We start from the raw sequence: 16000 nt of genomic DNA on the forward strand, positions 1-16000 counted from the left end.
TGGACACAATTCGATGGTATTGGCCTCCGGGAGCTATCCCAGAGTGCTCCATTATGACCGCTCTGGACAGCACTCTCAACTCAGATGCACTGGCCAGGTAGACAGGAAAAGAACCGCGAACTTTTGAATCTCATTTCCTGTTTGGCCAGCGTGGCAAGCTGCAGGTGACCATGCAGAGCTCATCAGCACAGGTGACCATGATGGAGTCCCAGAATCGCAAAAGAGCTCCAGCATGGACCGAACGGGAGGTACGGGATCTGATCGCTGTTTGGGGAGAGGAATCCGTGCTATCAGAACTCCGTTCCAGTTTTCGAAATGCCAAAACCTTTGTGAAAATCTCCCAGGGCATGAAGGACAGAGGCCATAACAGGGACCCGAAGCAGTGCCGCGTGAAACTGAAGGAGCTGAGGCAAGCCTACCAGAAAACCAGAGAGGCGAACAGCCGCTCTGGGTCAGAGCCCCAAACATGCCGCTTCTATGATGAGCTGCATGCCATTTTAGGGGGTTCAGCCACCACTACCCCAGCCGTGTTGTTTGACTCCTTCAATGGAGATGGAGGCAATACGGAAGCAGGTGTTGGGGACGAAGAAAATGATGATGAGGAGGAGGTTGTAGATAGCTCACAGCAAGCAAGCGGAGAAACCGGTTTTCCCGACAGCCAGGAACTGTTTCTCACCCTAGACCTGGAGCCAGTACCCCCCGAACCCACCCAAGGCTGCCTCCTGGACCCAGCAGGCGGAGAAGGGTCCTCTGGTGAGTGTACCTTTTAAAATACTATACATGGTTTAAAAGCAAGCTTGTGAAAGGATTACTTTGCCCTGGCATTTGCGGTTCTCCTAGATATAGTCCTAAAGCCTTTGCAAAAGGTTTCTGGGGAGGGCAGCCTTATTTCGTCCTTCATGGTAGGACACTTTACCACTCCAGGCCAGTAACACGTACTCGGGAATCATTGTAGAACAAAGCATTGCAGTGTATGTTTGCTGGCATTCAAACAACACCCGTTCTTTATCTCTCTGTGTTATCCTCAGGAGAGTGAGATATAATTCATGGTCACCTGGTTGAAATAGAGTGCTTTTCTTCAGGGGACACTCAGAGGAGCCCATTCCTGCTGGACTGTTTGCCTGTGGCTAAACAGAAATGTTCCCCGCTGTTAGCCACGGGGGGGGGGGGAGGTTGAGGGGGTAGTCACGCAGTGGGAGGAGGCAAAATGCGACCTTGTAACGAAAGCACATGTGCTATGTATGTAATGTTAACAGCAAGGTTTACCCTGAAAGACTGTAGCCACTGTTTTATAAAATGTGTCTTTTTAAATACCGCTGTCCCTTTTTTTTTCTCCACCAGCTGCATGTGTTTCAATGATCACAGGATCTTCTCCTTCCCAGAGGCTAGTGAAGCTTAGAAAGAAAAAAAAACGCACTCGCAATGAAATGTTCTCCGAGCTCATGCTGTCCTCCCACACTGACAGAGCACAGACGAATGCGTGGAGGCAAATAATGTCAGAGTGCAGGAAAGCACAAAATGACCGGGAGGAGAGGTGGCGGGCTGAAGAGAGTAAGTGGAGGGCTGAAGAGAGGGCTGAAGCTCAAATGTGGCGGCAGCGTGATGAGAGGAGGCAGAATTCAATGCTGAGGCTGCTGCAGGACCAAACCAGAATGCTCCAGTGTATGGTTGAGCTGCAGCAAAGGCAGCTGGAGCACAGACTGCCACTGCTGCCCCTCTGTAACCAACCGCCCTCCTCCCCAAGTTCCATAGCCTCCACACCCAGACGCCCAAGAACGCGGTGTGGGGGCCTCCGGCCAACCAGCCACTCCACCACAGAGAATTGCCCAAAAAAAAGAAGGCTGTCATTCAATAAATTTTAAAGTTGTGAACTTTTAAAGTGCTGTGCTTAAAGTGCTGTGTGGCATTTTCCTTCCCTCCTCCACCACCCCTCCTGGGCTACCTTGGTAGTCATCCCCCTATTTGTGTGATGAATGAATAAAGAATGCATGAATGTGAAGCAACAATGACTTTATTGCCTGTGCAAGCGGTGATTGAAGGGAGGAGGGGCGGGTGGTTAGCTTACAGGGAAGTAGAGTGAACCAAGGGGCGGGGGGTTTCATCAAGGAGAAACAAACAGAACTTTCACACCGTAGCCTGGCCAGTCATGAAACTGGTTTTCAAAGCTTCTCTGAGGCGTACCGCGCCCTCCTGTGCTCTTCTAACCGCCCTGGTGTCTGGCTGCGCGTAACCAGCAGCCAGGCGATTTGCCTCAACCTCCCACCCCGCCATAAACGTCTCCCCCTTACTCTCACAGATATTGTGGAGCACACAGCAAGCAGTAATAACAGTGGGAATATTGGTTTCGCTGAGGTCTAAGCGAGTCAGTAAACTGCGCCAGCGCGCCTTTAAACATCCAAATGCACATTCTACCACCATTCTGCACTTGCTCAGCCTGTAGTTGAACAGCTCCTGACTACTGTCCAGGCTGCCTGTGTACGGCTTCATGAGCCATGGCATTAAGGGGTAGGCTGGGTCCCCAAGGATACATATAGGCATTTCAACATCCCCAACAGTTATTTTCTGGTCTGGGAATAAAGTCCCTTCCTGCAGCTTTTGAAACAGACCAGAGTTCCTGAAGATGCGAGCATCATGCACCTTTCCCGGCCATCCCACGTTGATGTTGGTGAAACGTCCCTTGTGATCCACCAGAGCTTGCAGCACTATCGAAAAGTACCCCTCGAGGTTTATGTACTCGGCGGCTTGGTGCTCCGGTGCCAAGATAGGGATATGGGTTCCGTCTATAGCCCCACCACAGTTAGGGAATCCCATTGCAGCAAAGCCATCCACTATGACCTGCACATTTCCCAGGGTCACTACCCTTGATATCAGCAGATCTTTGATTGCGTGGGCTATTTGCATCACAGCAGCCCCCACAGTAGATTTGCCCACTCCAAATTGATTCCCAACTGACCGGTAGCTGTCTGGCGTTGCAAGCTTCCACAGGGCTATCGCCACTCGCTTCTCAACTGTGAGGGCTGCTCTCATCTTGGTATTCATGCGCCTCAGGGCAGGGGAAAGCAAGTCACAAAGTTCCATAAAAGTGCCCTTACGCATGCGAAAGTTTCGCAGCCACTGGGAATCGTCCCAGACCTGCAACACTATGCGGTCCCACCAGTCTGTGCTTGTTTCCCGAGCCCAGAATCGGCGTTCCACAGCATGAACCTGCCCCATTAGCACCATGATGCATGCATTGGCAGGGCCCATGCTTTCAGAGAAATCTGTGTCCATGTCCTGATCACTCACGTGACCACGCTGACGTCGCCTCCTCGCCCGGTATCGCTTTGCCAGGTTCTGGTGCTGCATATACTGCTGGATAATGCGTGTGGTGTTTAATGTGCTCCTAATTGCCAAAGTGAGCTGAGCGGCCTCCATGCTTGCCTTGGTATGGCGTCCGCACAGAAAAAAGGCGCGGAACGATTGTCTGCCGTTGCTCTGACGGAGGGAGGGGCGACTGACGACACGGCTTACAGGGTTGGCTTCAGGGAGCTAAAATCAACAAAGGGGGTGTCTTTACATCAAGGAGTATTTCAGGCAGGACTTCACGGAGGGTTCCAATAAGAAATGGTGCACCTAAGTTATCGTTCTTATTGGAACAAGGAGGTTAGCCTGGCCTCTGATTGATACATGGCTAGATTTACCTCGCTGCACCTTCTCTGTGAGTGACTGCAGTGTGACCTAGAGGAATGAGTCCCCTAGACAGGGGAGGAGGCAAATGAGTACAAAACAAATCTGGTCTGTTTCTTGTTTTGACCCACTCCATCTATGTTTTACATCTTTGGCTGGCAGCAGACGGTGCAGAAGGACTGCATGCCATCCACATCTCATGGCTGCTCGGCAGAAGATGGTACAGTACGACTGCTAGCCATCCTCATCTCTTGCCTGCCTGGCAGAAGATGGTACAGTACGACTGCTAGCAGTCCGTATCGCCTGCCCACTCACCATAAGACGGTTCAATAGGACTGACTGCAGGACTAAAGAGAATGACCTGGTCAGGTCACTCCAAATTTAGTCCCTGCGCCCATGTCTGCCCAGGCGCTCCCAGCCGACATGGCCAGGAGCACCTCGGACACGACGAGGACGACTACCAGTCGTATTGCACCGTCTGCTGCCAGAAGGCAATGGGTTGCTGCTTCTGTGTAGCAAAGCCGTACCGCGTCTGCCAGCACCCAGGAGACATAGGGTGACGGTTACCTGAGCGGGCTCCATGCTTGCCGTGGTATGGCGTCTGCACAGGTAACTCAGGAAAAAAGGCGCGAAATGATTGTCTGCCCTTGCTTTCACGGAGGGAGGGAGGGAACGGGGGCCTGACGATACGTACCCAGAACCACCCGTGACAATGTTTTAGCCCCATCAGAGTGCTCCATTGTGACTGCTCTGGACAGCACTCTCAGATGCCCGATTGTTTGCCATTGCTCTGACACCGGGAGGGGTGACTGAGGACACGGCTTACAGGGTTGGCTTCAGGGAGCTAAAATCAACAAAGGGGGTGTCTTTACATCAAGGAGTATTTCAGGCAGGACTTCACGGAGGGTTCCAATAAGAAATGGTGCACCTAAGTTATCGTTCTTATTGGAACAAGAAGGTTAGCCTGGCCTCTGATTGATACATGGCTAGATTTACCTCACTGCACCTTCTCTGTGAGTGACTGCAGTGTGACCTAGAAGAATGAGTCCCCTAGACAGGGGAGGGGGGGATGCAAATGAGTACAAAACAAATCTGGTCTATTTCTTGTTTTGATCCACTCCATCTATCTTTTACATCTTTGGCTGGCAGCAGACGGTGCAGAAGGACTGCATGCCATCCACATCTCATGGCTGCTCGGCAGAAGATGGTACAGTACGATTGCTAGCAGTCCGTATCGCCTGCCCGCTCACCATAAGACGGTTCAATAGGACTGACTGCAGGACTAAAGAGAATGACCTGGTCAAGTCACTCCAAATTTAGTCCCTGTGCCCATGTCTGCCCAGGCGCTCCCAGCCGACGTGGCCAGGAGCACCTCGGACATGACGATGACGGCCACCAGTCGTACTGTACCGTCTGCTACCACAAAGCAAGGGGTTGCTGCTACTGTGTAGCAATGGCGTACCGCGTCTGCCAGCACCCAGGAGACATAGGGTGACGGTTACCTGAGCGGGCTCCATGCTTGCCGTGGTATGGCGTCTGCACAGGTAACTCAGGAAAAAAGGCGCGAAACGATTGTCTGCCCTTGCTTTCACGGAGGGAGGGAGGGAACGGGGGCCTGACGATATGTACCCAGAACCACCCGCGACAATGTTTTAGCCCCATCAGGCATTGGGATCTCAACCCAGAATTCCAATGGGCAGCGGAGACTGCGGGAACTGTGGGATAGCTACCCACAGTGCAACGCTCCGGAAGTCGACTCTAGCCTCGGTACTGTGGAATCGCTCCGCCGAGTTCATGCACTTAATGCTCTTAGAACATTTTCTGTGGGGACACACACACTCGAATATATAAAACCGATTTCTAAAAAAACCGACTTCTGTAAATTCGACCTTATTCCGTAGTGTAGACATACCCTTAGTTTTGTTAACACCCATTTAAGTCAGGAGAGGAAAGATGTCTTTGTGAAAGTTTCAGATGTCCCTGTCTCTTCAACTGAGGGCTAAGAAAACTTCCATTCCTGGGCCTCCAAAGAGGTCTCTGGATCTCCAAATAACCCTCCTGTGAAACCTGGGAAGATAAGACTTGATATTCCAGATATTTTAAAGGTAAAAACACAAGCAGAAATAAATCCAATTAACCTCCCTTTCCTCAACTTTCAGGCTTTCTTTATACACTTGATAGAAGGAAAAAACAGGTAGAAACCCAAATATTGTTGTTTTACAGGTCACCTTTTAGTTAAAGTTTCTTCCATATATTTCACATACCCCAATGTTCTTTACAAAATGAGGAATTAGGGTCCCATCCAACATCCACTATAGTCAATGGGCTTCTTTCTACTGCTATCAATGGACACTGAAGCATACTCTCAAGTACAAGTAGAGCAGTGGCCATGTGCAGGTAAATGCAGCAACCATTATGCATATGAACTTCGACTTAATACAAACCTTAGACACGTCATTCAGGGTTGGGAAGTTGGCCCAGACACAAGGGTTATCTTTTCTAAAATGTATGATGAGTTCTATAGCTCTACCTACATTTGAGAGGTGGGCAGAGGGGACTTTGGTTTAATGACTCATAGGAAGGATAGCACCTCTAATTGTAACATTCTGGATCCCTGTTACCACACTGCCGTGTCAGCAATGGATGTACAATAGGGGACATCATATGATCAGGTAGAAGTCCACAAGAGACAGGTCTTTTGGAGCCAATAGATTTTATCTGCTCACACTCTATATTTATTCACCCCTTCAGAATTAAAATGAGGTTAAGGATAGCAGTTCTCATGAGGATGATGAAGGGGTGGCTTTGGTGGAAACTACTGTGAAATCTCCCTGAATGCTGTGAGTTAGGGCAGACATTGAACAAGTTACATCCTGGGACCAGTCATTCACTTCTAGCCTGTCCCAAATTTAATTCAAGATCTCCCTTTGCTCTTATGCACATCCTCACCTTTCTTCAATCCCCACATAGAATTTATACTTCTCCACTCTGGAAGCAGCCTGCAGTTCATTAAATATCTTAAAGGTGCTAATGATTTTTTTTAAAACTGTCTAATGTTTTTCCAGCTCATTTCCTGCTGCTATCACCCCAAATCCGGTGGGCAGTAATGACATGTCTGAGGCAGAAAATGGGATTATGATGAACAGAGTGAATGCTGTTGAAATATGGGCTACATTAAACATTTGCAGACTCTCTCTCTCTCCTCCTCCTCCCCCCCTTCCCCCCGCAGCAGGCTTCTGCATTGTATTCCCCTCACATTCAGACTCCAGGTCTGTAGGCTCACCAAGAGGAAGGTAATACAGAGATAATAATAGCAAAATAGAACTGTTAGCATAAATAAAGGCGATCTTGGCTTGAGACTGGCTGAAAAAATTATGTGATGAGTCAGTTTCTATTTACCTCATCACAGGTTACTAATTCAGGGTGAAATTAACTAGGTTTGAGTGAGACTTAAGTGGTGCATAGTTCTTGTGCTGGCCCCCTGCACCGGGGAGAACGTCGCCCACTGAGATCAGCGCCAATGCTAACAGGTCACGCATGGCATTAAAGCAGTCGTGCGTGAAAAGCCTTCATAAAATGTTGCCAAAATGTTCACTATTTTTTTCTGGGTCATTACATTTTGATTTTCATGATTTTTATATGTGAAACGTCTGGGCTTGCTTTAAAACACAACAGCTCAAATTTTTGCATGTTTAAAGATGGAAATCGAGCATCAAAGGGAGAATTTTACGGAGACATTGTTATACTACTAATAATTCATTATTTGTATTGCGATCATGTCTTGAAGCCCCATTGAAGACTGCAGCCCCACTGTGTTAGGTGCCAAATATATATGTAGTAAGTAATAGGGACTGTCCAGGTCTTTATGTCCCAGTTCTGCAGAGCTGAAAATTTTACTAGACAAAATATACAAAGTGTGGGAGAAAGGAAGAAATATGATCCCCATTTAAATGGGGGAAACTAAGGCACAGAGTGATTCAATTACTTGCCTAAGGTCACACACAGGAAGACTACAGCACAGCTGGGAGTTGAACCAAGATCTTCTGTGTCTCAGTCCAGTGTCCCAATCAAAAGACCTCTCTACTGAAAGGACTGACATATCCCAATCCTAGAAGGGGAATTGGTTTAGCACCTGCCCCTTAATGAAATAAACAATTCCCCTGTGGAGGACAGGCAGCCTACACCTTTTCTTCCAGTACTGACGGATGCAGCAAGCAGGCTCACATCTCACTGTGGGTCCTGCCACAACTCACAAGTGAAGGAATCCTTATTTAGACCTTGATCCGACAATGGGATCTACTCGCAGAGTCCCAGCAAAGGGGCAGGCAGAAGCAAATCTAACTGTAGAATCAGGACATTGGTATCATTTTCTCCTCAGACTCCAGTCCACACTGGCTCACTTCCCTTCTTTCCTGTGTCTCAACCTCATCTGCATTGTGCACCCTCGGCTCTTATTATTAAGCACAAACTGATAATTTTACTGCTAATCTACCTCCACTAAGGTGTTAGAGACTGTGTGCAAATAAACTGTTGGTAAGGCTGCAAAAGTGGCTTTTATGCTAGCACAATTGTGGACTATGTGCTCCAATATAATTTAGAGAGGTCTGAAGGCTGCTTTAAATTACATCAACTGCACCAACGTGTTAAACTGGCAGCCTACAATCACTGGGGCATAAGAAAACCTCAGCCACATCCCTTTCTTGCATCTATACCCCCTATATGTGCAGCCAATGACTCAGGAACTGCTACGCTGTCTCTGCACTACTAGGCAATTCCTGTATGCTGTGGTAATTCTTTTGTGGCTAGTTATAGTAGGGTGGGGAAAAGTGGTTGCACCACAATGGAGAATCTAGGCCATGGAGTGAATTTCTTTGTCCAGTTTCCTGTTTCTGTAAATGTGTATTTTTCTGGGGTGGGTGGAAATCTCTTTATTTAAAAAGAACATATATCTTTTTTAAAAGAAACTACATTTCAAATTGTGCAACTTTTGCTCAAAATTAGGGACACTTTGGAAGACAAGATTTAGAGTGAAAACAGGGAAAATGTATGATTTTGTGTTTTCTGCCTTTTTGTGCATGAATATTTTGTAGCACCATACAAAGAAGCGCCTACCCATTGACCGCAATAGATTCGATGAGATGAATAACATTTTTTTGTTTTTGAATCTCTGCATTCCCCTACAGAATGCTAGTTTAAATGGCGGGGAAGAGAGAAAACAGCTGGCAGTTCAGAAGAAAAAAATGTTCTGAATATGCTAAGCATGTGATTATCAAAGGTTCATAGCTGAGTCGAATCAAAACCAATATCTTCCAGAACAATGAAAGGCACTTCTCAGTGAGGACTGTTCCCAGGCCAAATTTCATTTTGCAAACACCTTTCAAAAATAAAAAGGTTGTAATATTTATTTCACTTCCTTGATGTTCAAACTGGCTGAACTGATTCTGCTACATTTCTCTAAATATTTCACCTTTATACAAGAAACCAAGCCTGGAAAATTCCAGCCCAAGAAGTGAAAAGACCAGAAAGTTATGCACAAATTTAAACAGGTGTTTAGAATGGAAATCCTGCCCCCCATATCCCAGTCACTTTGCTTGTCTCATCCATCTTTTAGGTCTTGTCTTTTAGATTGTAAGCTCTCTGAGGCAGGGACTATACTCAAATATCATATGTTTGTACATCACCTAGCACAATAAGGTCCTTACCTGGTTGCCCTCTAGGTGCTACCACAAGACAAAAATTAAATGATACTAATACCCATCTTAATTATAGCAGCTGCTGCCACCTTGGTTATAATCCATATCCTAACTTCTTATTTCTGTGCTGATCAGGATTTCATGACCAAAGAGGCAAATAGGTATCTCTTGGATCCATAAACTTGCACTTCACTGTAAAAGACCTCAATAGCTGCTTAATAATTTGCAGATACATAGCTCTTTGTATCTAAAGATCTCAAAGCAAACTTAACTCATGCCTGGGAGGTACCTGAGTTTTATTAACCTGGTTAACAGATGGGGTAACTGAGGCACTGAGCACTTAATGATTCGCTCAAGATTACATAGTGAGTCTGTGGCAGAGCTATCAACAGAACTGAAGAGCTGTGATTGGTGTTAGTCAGCCAGTCTACTGCTTTCACTACCACCAGCTAGATAGCACTGCATTCTCTACATGCCAAGGCAAGGTTTTGGAAAATGCCATCCAGATTTGTGTGTGTTTTCTTGCTGGTAAACATGAAGCCAGAATTCATTGCTTGTTCTGCTAGTTACCCTTTGTTTTTAGCATACTAATTGCACTGTGTGTGTATAGGTGAATTCTGTATACAGCAAACCCCACCGGGAGAGCAAAGGGGAAACTTCAGGAACTGATGAGTCACAGAAAGCCCAGGGCAGTTAAAGTGGGAAGGGATTTTCAAATTCCTGGATCAATATAGCTCAGTGAGATTAATTTTACGTTTTAACATTTCTGAAACTGGGGTTGTTCACTGACTCAGACTCCACCAGCATGTGTGAATAGATCTCTCTATTCTCTGGATCAAATTCTGCTGTTCTTACTGACACTAAAGAGTACTTAGTACTAAGTATTAGTGCCCTTCGTACTAGACTTAATATCACAGTAAGGTACTGCTGGTAGAATCAAAACCACAGTATGTACGTTTAGCCTCTCCAAAGTTACTGAATCCTCCCTTTTTTTGGCTATGATGATGATTATGGTAGCACCTTGAAGCCCTTATTATATCCGGCACTTTACAAACAGATAGTGAAAGACAGTCCCTGATCTGAAAAGCTTACAATCCAAACAGACAAGGCAGACAAAGGGGTGGGCATGGGAAATAGAGGGTCTGAGAGGTGAAGCAATTTGCCCAAGGTCACAGAGTAGATCAGCAGTATAGCCAAGAATAGAAGCCTGTCTCCTGAATCCCAGTCCAGTGCCCTACCCAACAGACCATACTGCCTTCCGATCTGTTCCTGACTAAGGGCCCAGTCCTGCAAATACTTATTCCTGAGTATAGTGCTGTAGTCTCATCCACTTCAATGGAAACACTTGCAGTTGTAAGCACTACATTCCGCAATACATGTTTGCAGGATGAGGCCCAGCATTATTACTCTTCTGCCAGACCCTCTGAGTAGCAATGCATGCAGTGAGGAAGCTGATTTGAGTTCATTCCCATTCACATGATGCCTCTTGCTCAAAAGTGCTGAACAATAATAGACATAAAAAGGAGTAATGATAAATAAATAAATAAATACAAACCACGAAGCTCCCAAGTGCTTCACAATTGCTGCAGCCCACGCTTTCCAGCCCAGTGTGTTTGTGAACCTGCTCCGGAGCCCATGCCAGCAATGTTAATCTGCACCCAGATCCATTAACCGGAATGCCAGATCTGACCTTCGCAGCTCTGGGGAAGTTTGGATCCGGATTTGATTCCAAGTGTGAGTGTCACGGCCTGTTCCCCTCTCCAGATAGGAGTGTTTATAAGAAGTCTCCCTGGAATGAGCAATGACTTGAGGATGAAAGGGTGAGAGGTGGCCTTTTCCAGACCTTCCTAACATCAGCTGGGAATTTCTGAGTTGTCTAGAATTTAAAAGAAATTGCAGTCACAAACTTACCAACAGAGTCTCACCTTCGAAGCACACTCCCAGAGAAAAGAGTGAGCCTAAGTTAACTAAATAATCCTGTGTTCTTTACACACACACACACACACACACACACGAGAGGGTCAATGCATGTATCTCTTCTGCATATGCAAATCGGAGAACAAAATGGCTGCTGTCTATGCAGGCAAGCAGGATTCTTAGAAATGTCAAGGTGCAATAGACACAAAACAGGCCCAGCTCATTATGAACCGTGTTCTTTGAATTATGACAACCAACACATGGATGTATATCAACAAATCAAACCAAGGTACAGGTGCATGGCTTGTGCTCCATAAAAAAGAGAGTGCAACCAAATACCATTGCATAGTGAAGCATGAAAGTGGTGAGATAAGGAATGTTATCTGGAAACTCCTGAGTGACTACTATGAATGGCAGTGACTGGGATGCCAAAATTTAAAACCACCCTGCACAGCTATGCAAAGCCGACCCACACCAGCCCCCCCCAAGTCCCCACCGATCTAAAACCTCTGACCTGGTTTGTGAAGGTTCACCAGCCCTTCAAGTCAGTCTCTGCAACTTGGTGCAGATTTATGGATTTACACTGAAATCATATGAAAGCTGGAGTTTGGCATGGTCTCAGAGCCACAGTCCTGTTTTGAAGTCTGTTTACTTTAAAAACGGATCTTTTTATTGCCTCCAGGCGATAAAAAGGATGCCGTGCATTTTTAAAAACATAACAACCTTGCTTTAAGTTCATTTTAAATCCTAAATGGAAAATTATATTTATTCATTAATCTTCATGCTTAAGAGCTCAGTGAAGGAAATATGCTTCCCAAACACAAACTCGGTTTAGAGAACTTCAGGATTGCATGGTAAAGCGCACCAAAGTCAGATGTCAAAATATTAAAGTTATGTGAGAATACAAGAAAATATTATTATGATTATTATTTATTTATTATTTGCAATAACTGCTCAGCAGCCACAGTCATGGCTTAGACCTCTGTTGTGCTAGGTACTGTACATGTACGCAATTAAAGATGTGCTCTGCCTCAAAGATCTTACAGTCTCAACATATGATGAGAGACAACAGTTGGATACCACACATGGCGGGAAGGAGGAGGTAACCTGCCATGATGATATTTAGTGTAATAAGCAGCAGTCACAGCACGCTAGCTGCCTAGCTGTTTTGCCATTTTTCCAGTCTTCAATACCCACGTAGCATGTGGAAGTATATTCGTCAATCCTGGATAATCACATTATTTTCATTATTACAATGGCTCACCTAAACCTTAAGCTTAAGGGTTTAAACCATGCTCTAATTACTATGGACTAGGAAGTTTTGCTCCTTCCTCTGAAGCATCAGGAGCTGGCCACTGTCGGAGACAGAAAAATGTACTAGGTGGACTTTGGGTCTGGTCCAGTCTGGCATTTTTTATGTTCCTAGTATTTCCTTACTGACACTTTTTCCAAAGGGCACTTCTCTCCACAATAAATATTTCAATACTCTAAGGCTAGCAACAGCCTTGTACTATATATTTTCTTTTCAACCAGCAGGAACACCTTCCTTTGGTGCTGTTCAGCAGAATAGCTTGTGAACTATGATGCAAAGCTAATTTCCTTGTGCATACATGCACAGTGCAGCTTTCCTTAAGTCCATTTCAGGGTGTGAGTCAGGTAATTCAAGAGATAACATAGTTGCAAACATGTGTACTTCTGCTGTATACTGTTCATGTGGATGACATTCCTGGATTTTGTCTGGCATACGCAATACTACAACAGTAATTACACATGGGATTCTAGGATTGCAGAAAAAATGTATAAACTTATATTGCATTATCTGAGTAATTTAAAACTGCCATACTGCATTCACACAAGGAGGCAGAGTTAACTTTGGGATTTCCTGAGCTGCAAGCACAACTTTAACTTCAACATTTACTGTCTTTTGCAACCAATTACGAATGACATTGTGGAGAAAGGTGTGTTCCTTACAATGACTAGTGGCTATTACTAACGTTGACTTTGACTGAGTGAATATAGCAGATGTCTTGCTCTTCAATCAGTTGCATCATATTGGGGATAGTTGGTCAGTTCTTGGCATTATTACTTTAAGTTTTCTGTCTGACCAGAATGGAATTAGTCAGTGATCGGAAAAGTGAGGCCTTGGTAAACACTGGCTACTGCCAGATATAGTGCTGGCTTTTCACACACAAGATCTGCCAAAATACTTCACTAACTCCCCTGCTAGTCCAATCCTGGGGATCAACAGTCTCACAATCCTGGCCTACATCACTACTGCTATTACCATGCTAAGATCTCACATAACAATGTACTGCCAATGCACTTTGGAACATCTACACTGCAGCTGGGACTGTACTTCCCAGCCGGGGTAAGCAGATGTGCTAGCTCTCCTCAAGCTAGCATGCTAAAAATAGCAGTGTAGCTGTGGGAATGGGTAGCACAAGTGGCTGCGTGGGATTGTCTTCTGCCTGGACCCCTAGGTACATACTCAGGCAGCTAGCCTGAGCCCATGCCCATGGTAGGAAGGACGCTCCCAGCTGCAGTAGCAATGTACCCTCAGATCTGGTAGTGTGCTCTCACACAGTTCTGCTAACCATGCCTGGCAAACCATTGTCTACTTTTATCACTGTGGCAGCAACTGGTTGGACATTTTGCTATTTTTACAGCAGTGAGGAGGCAATGGTTCACTATTGCTCTAGTGCTATCATTCCTGCTAAGGAAGCTTTCTTACCAGTATACACTTCCAATATAATATCAGCATATTCCTGCTAAAAATCAGAAGCGTTGTAAGACTTAATGCTCACCTACTTGACACCATTGTGTGCGTGTTCTCCCAACGTCACAATAAGAACTGATTTAAATCTATTGTATGCCTGGGGGTAAAATCATCCCCTGAGAAACACTTTCAGGACCTCATTGTGCTAGGTGCTGTACAAACACATACCAAGAGACAGTTCTTACCCCGAAGAGCTTACAGTCTAAATACAAGACAAAGGGTGGGAGGGGAGACAGAGAGCTGAAGGGGCTTTTCTGAGGGCACACAGCTGGTCAGTGGCAGAGCCAGGAAAATAATTTAGGTCTCCTGAGCCCCAACCCAGGGTGCTCTGCATTAGATCATGATGCCTCTCCATTAAATTTAAAAATGACCATGCTGGGCCCCACTCCTGTAATCAGAACCACATAGGTAGACCCATGGGCTCCATGCTGGTACAGGGATCCATTCTGTCAGCACGAGTAGCCTCATTGAATTCAGTGAGTCTGCTCATGTGAGAAAGGTTAACCACGTGCACAAGTGTTTGCCGGATGGGGACCCTGGTTTGCAATGAGTTGCTTGATTATAAGAAAAACAAAATAAAAAAACATTCTTGCCCTCCCTGCAGAGAAACAACGCCCTCAGTCCTCCTCCCGCTCCCAGTGTACTTGGATTACACTTTTTTTTAAACGCACTTTTTCTTAGATGTGGGAGGAGGGTTCTTTGAGCTCTCATGCGTTCAATGCTATATTGTACTGTTGCTGCTTTCAACACATTTCACTCAGTTAAACAGTAACTGATGACATTTACACACTTAAATACTTAGGTGCTCTCATCATGGATTTTTAAATCTATAAAGACAAGCATACAGCAATGCCTCTCACTCACTCACTCACAACCAACCTTTGTGTGAGATATCAAAGCAGTAACGCGTGCCAGCAAAACTGCAACCAGCCTATCACAGGTTCATCAGGTTTCAATGGCCTTGAGCAACTCTGTGTGCAGCGGTCTTCAGACAAGGAATTTATTAAACTTTCCCACAGCCTGACAGGCTTCTCTCTCTTCCTCCTGCCCATCGCCCTCAACCTCTTTCCTTCTGACAAATGGGTTCTGCCAATCTTATGCTTTTAAAATTTATTTATTTATTTTCTCTCTCTCTCTCTCTCTTTTTTAATCTTATCACTGGCTACTAGAGTGTGACTACTCAAGCATCTGTTTGAGGAAAACCCATTAAAGTGCCATCTTAAAAAAAAAAAAAAGGCAGCAAGCTATATAGCCCATTAGTGACTAGTTCAGCCTTATTATACTACATTGCTTGATATGACTAGCTTTGCATACATATAACACATACTAAATTGTTCCTTTATTTATTTATTTGGCTAGCCTAGTTTAGGCTTTGTATGGTGCCCTGTAATAAATTTCATGTTTCAGACAATAGCTTGTTGCCTCTAGCAGCCTGCCCCTTTCATAATCCAGCACTGCTAAAAGCATCTGCTTTACTTGCCACTTCCTATCAATGAACTGGATCGTTATAGTGACGCCAGCTAGTGCGGCTACAGTTAAGGTGCTGTCAGTTTCCATTTGAGAGAATAATGCTCCCTCTGCTCCTCAAACTCCTACATTTGCCATCCTTTATAGTGTAGCTGTAAAAATTTGCACTAGACTGAGACACTTTCTCTCTTCCTCTCAACAGACTGTGTGCAAATACATAATGTATATGTACACTGAAATACATACATATACAGTGATGTAATATATGTGCAATATATGTATATAAATAGTATTTCTGTGTATGTATGAATACATGTAACTGTGATGTATTACTTATGTACATGTGTGTGCATGCATGTATCTATGTATTGTGACAGGGTCGGGCCAGATGGCTACAGGAGAGTGATCCTATTGGGATCCGGGAAGCGCTAAAGAATCCCCCCCCTGCAGCCTAAGAGGGGGATCCACAGGACCTGGACAC

The 16000-nt window shown here is 45.3% G+C and overlaps 1 protein-coding gene and 1 long non-coding RNA gene across 2 annotated transcripts in view; both read left to right on the forward strand.

Annotated features, from left to right (window-relative positions):
- Nucleotides 1–16000, forward strand: part of LOC311530308 — a 74391-nt gene that overhangs the window by 55393 nt on the left and 2998 nt on the right. The window lies entirely within an intron of this gene.
- On the forward strand, nt 293–1952 carry LOC311531176 (uncharacterized protein). Its single transcript, XM_084648327.1, has 2 exons — nt 293–753; nt 1342–1952. Exons 1-2 carry the CDS (start codon nt 348–350, stop codon nt 1860–1862), a joined length of 927 nt encoding a protein of 308 aa, XP_084504453.1. The 5' UTR covers nt 293–347; the 3' UTR covers nt 1863–1952.

Source organism: Lepidochelys olivacea (assembly GCF_965140295.1).
Source record: "Lepidochelys olivacea isolate rLepOli2 genome assembly, chromosome: 14".
Lineage (NCBI taxonomy): Eukaryota > Metazoa > Chordata > Testudines > Cheloniidae > Lepidochelys > Lepidochelys olivacea.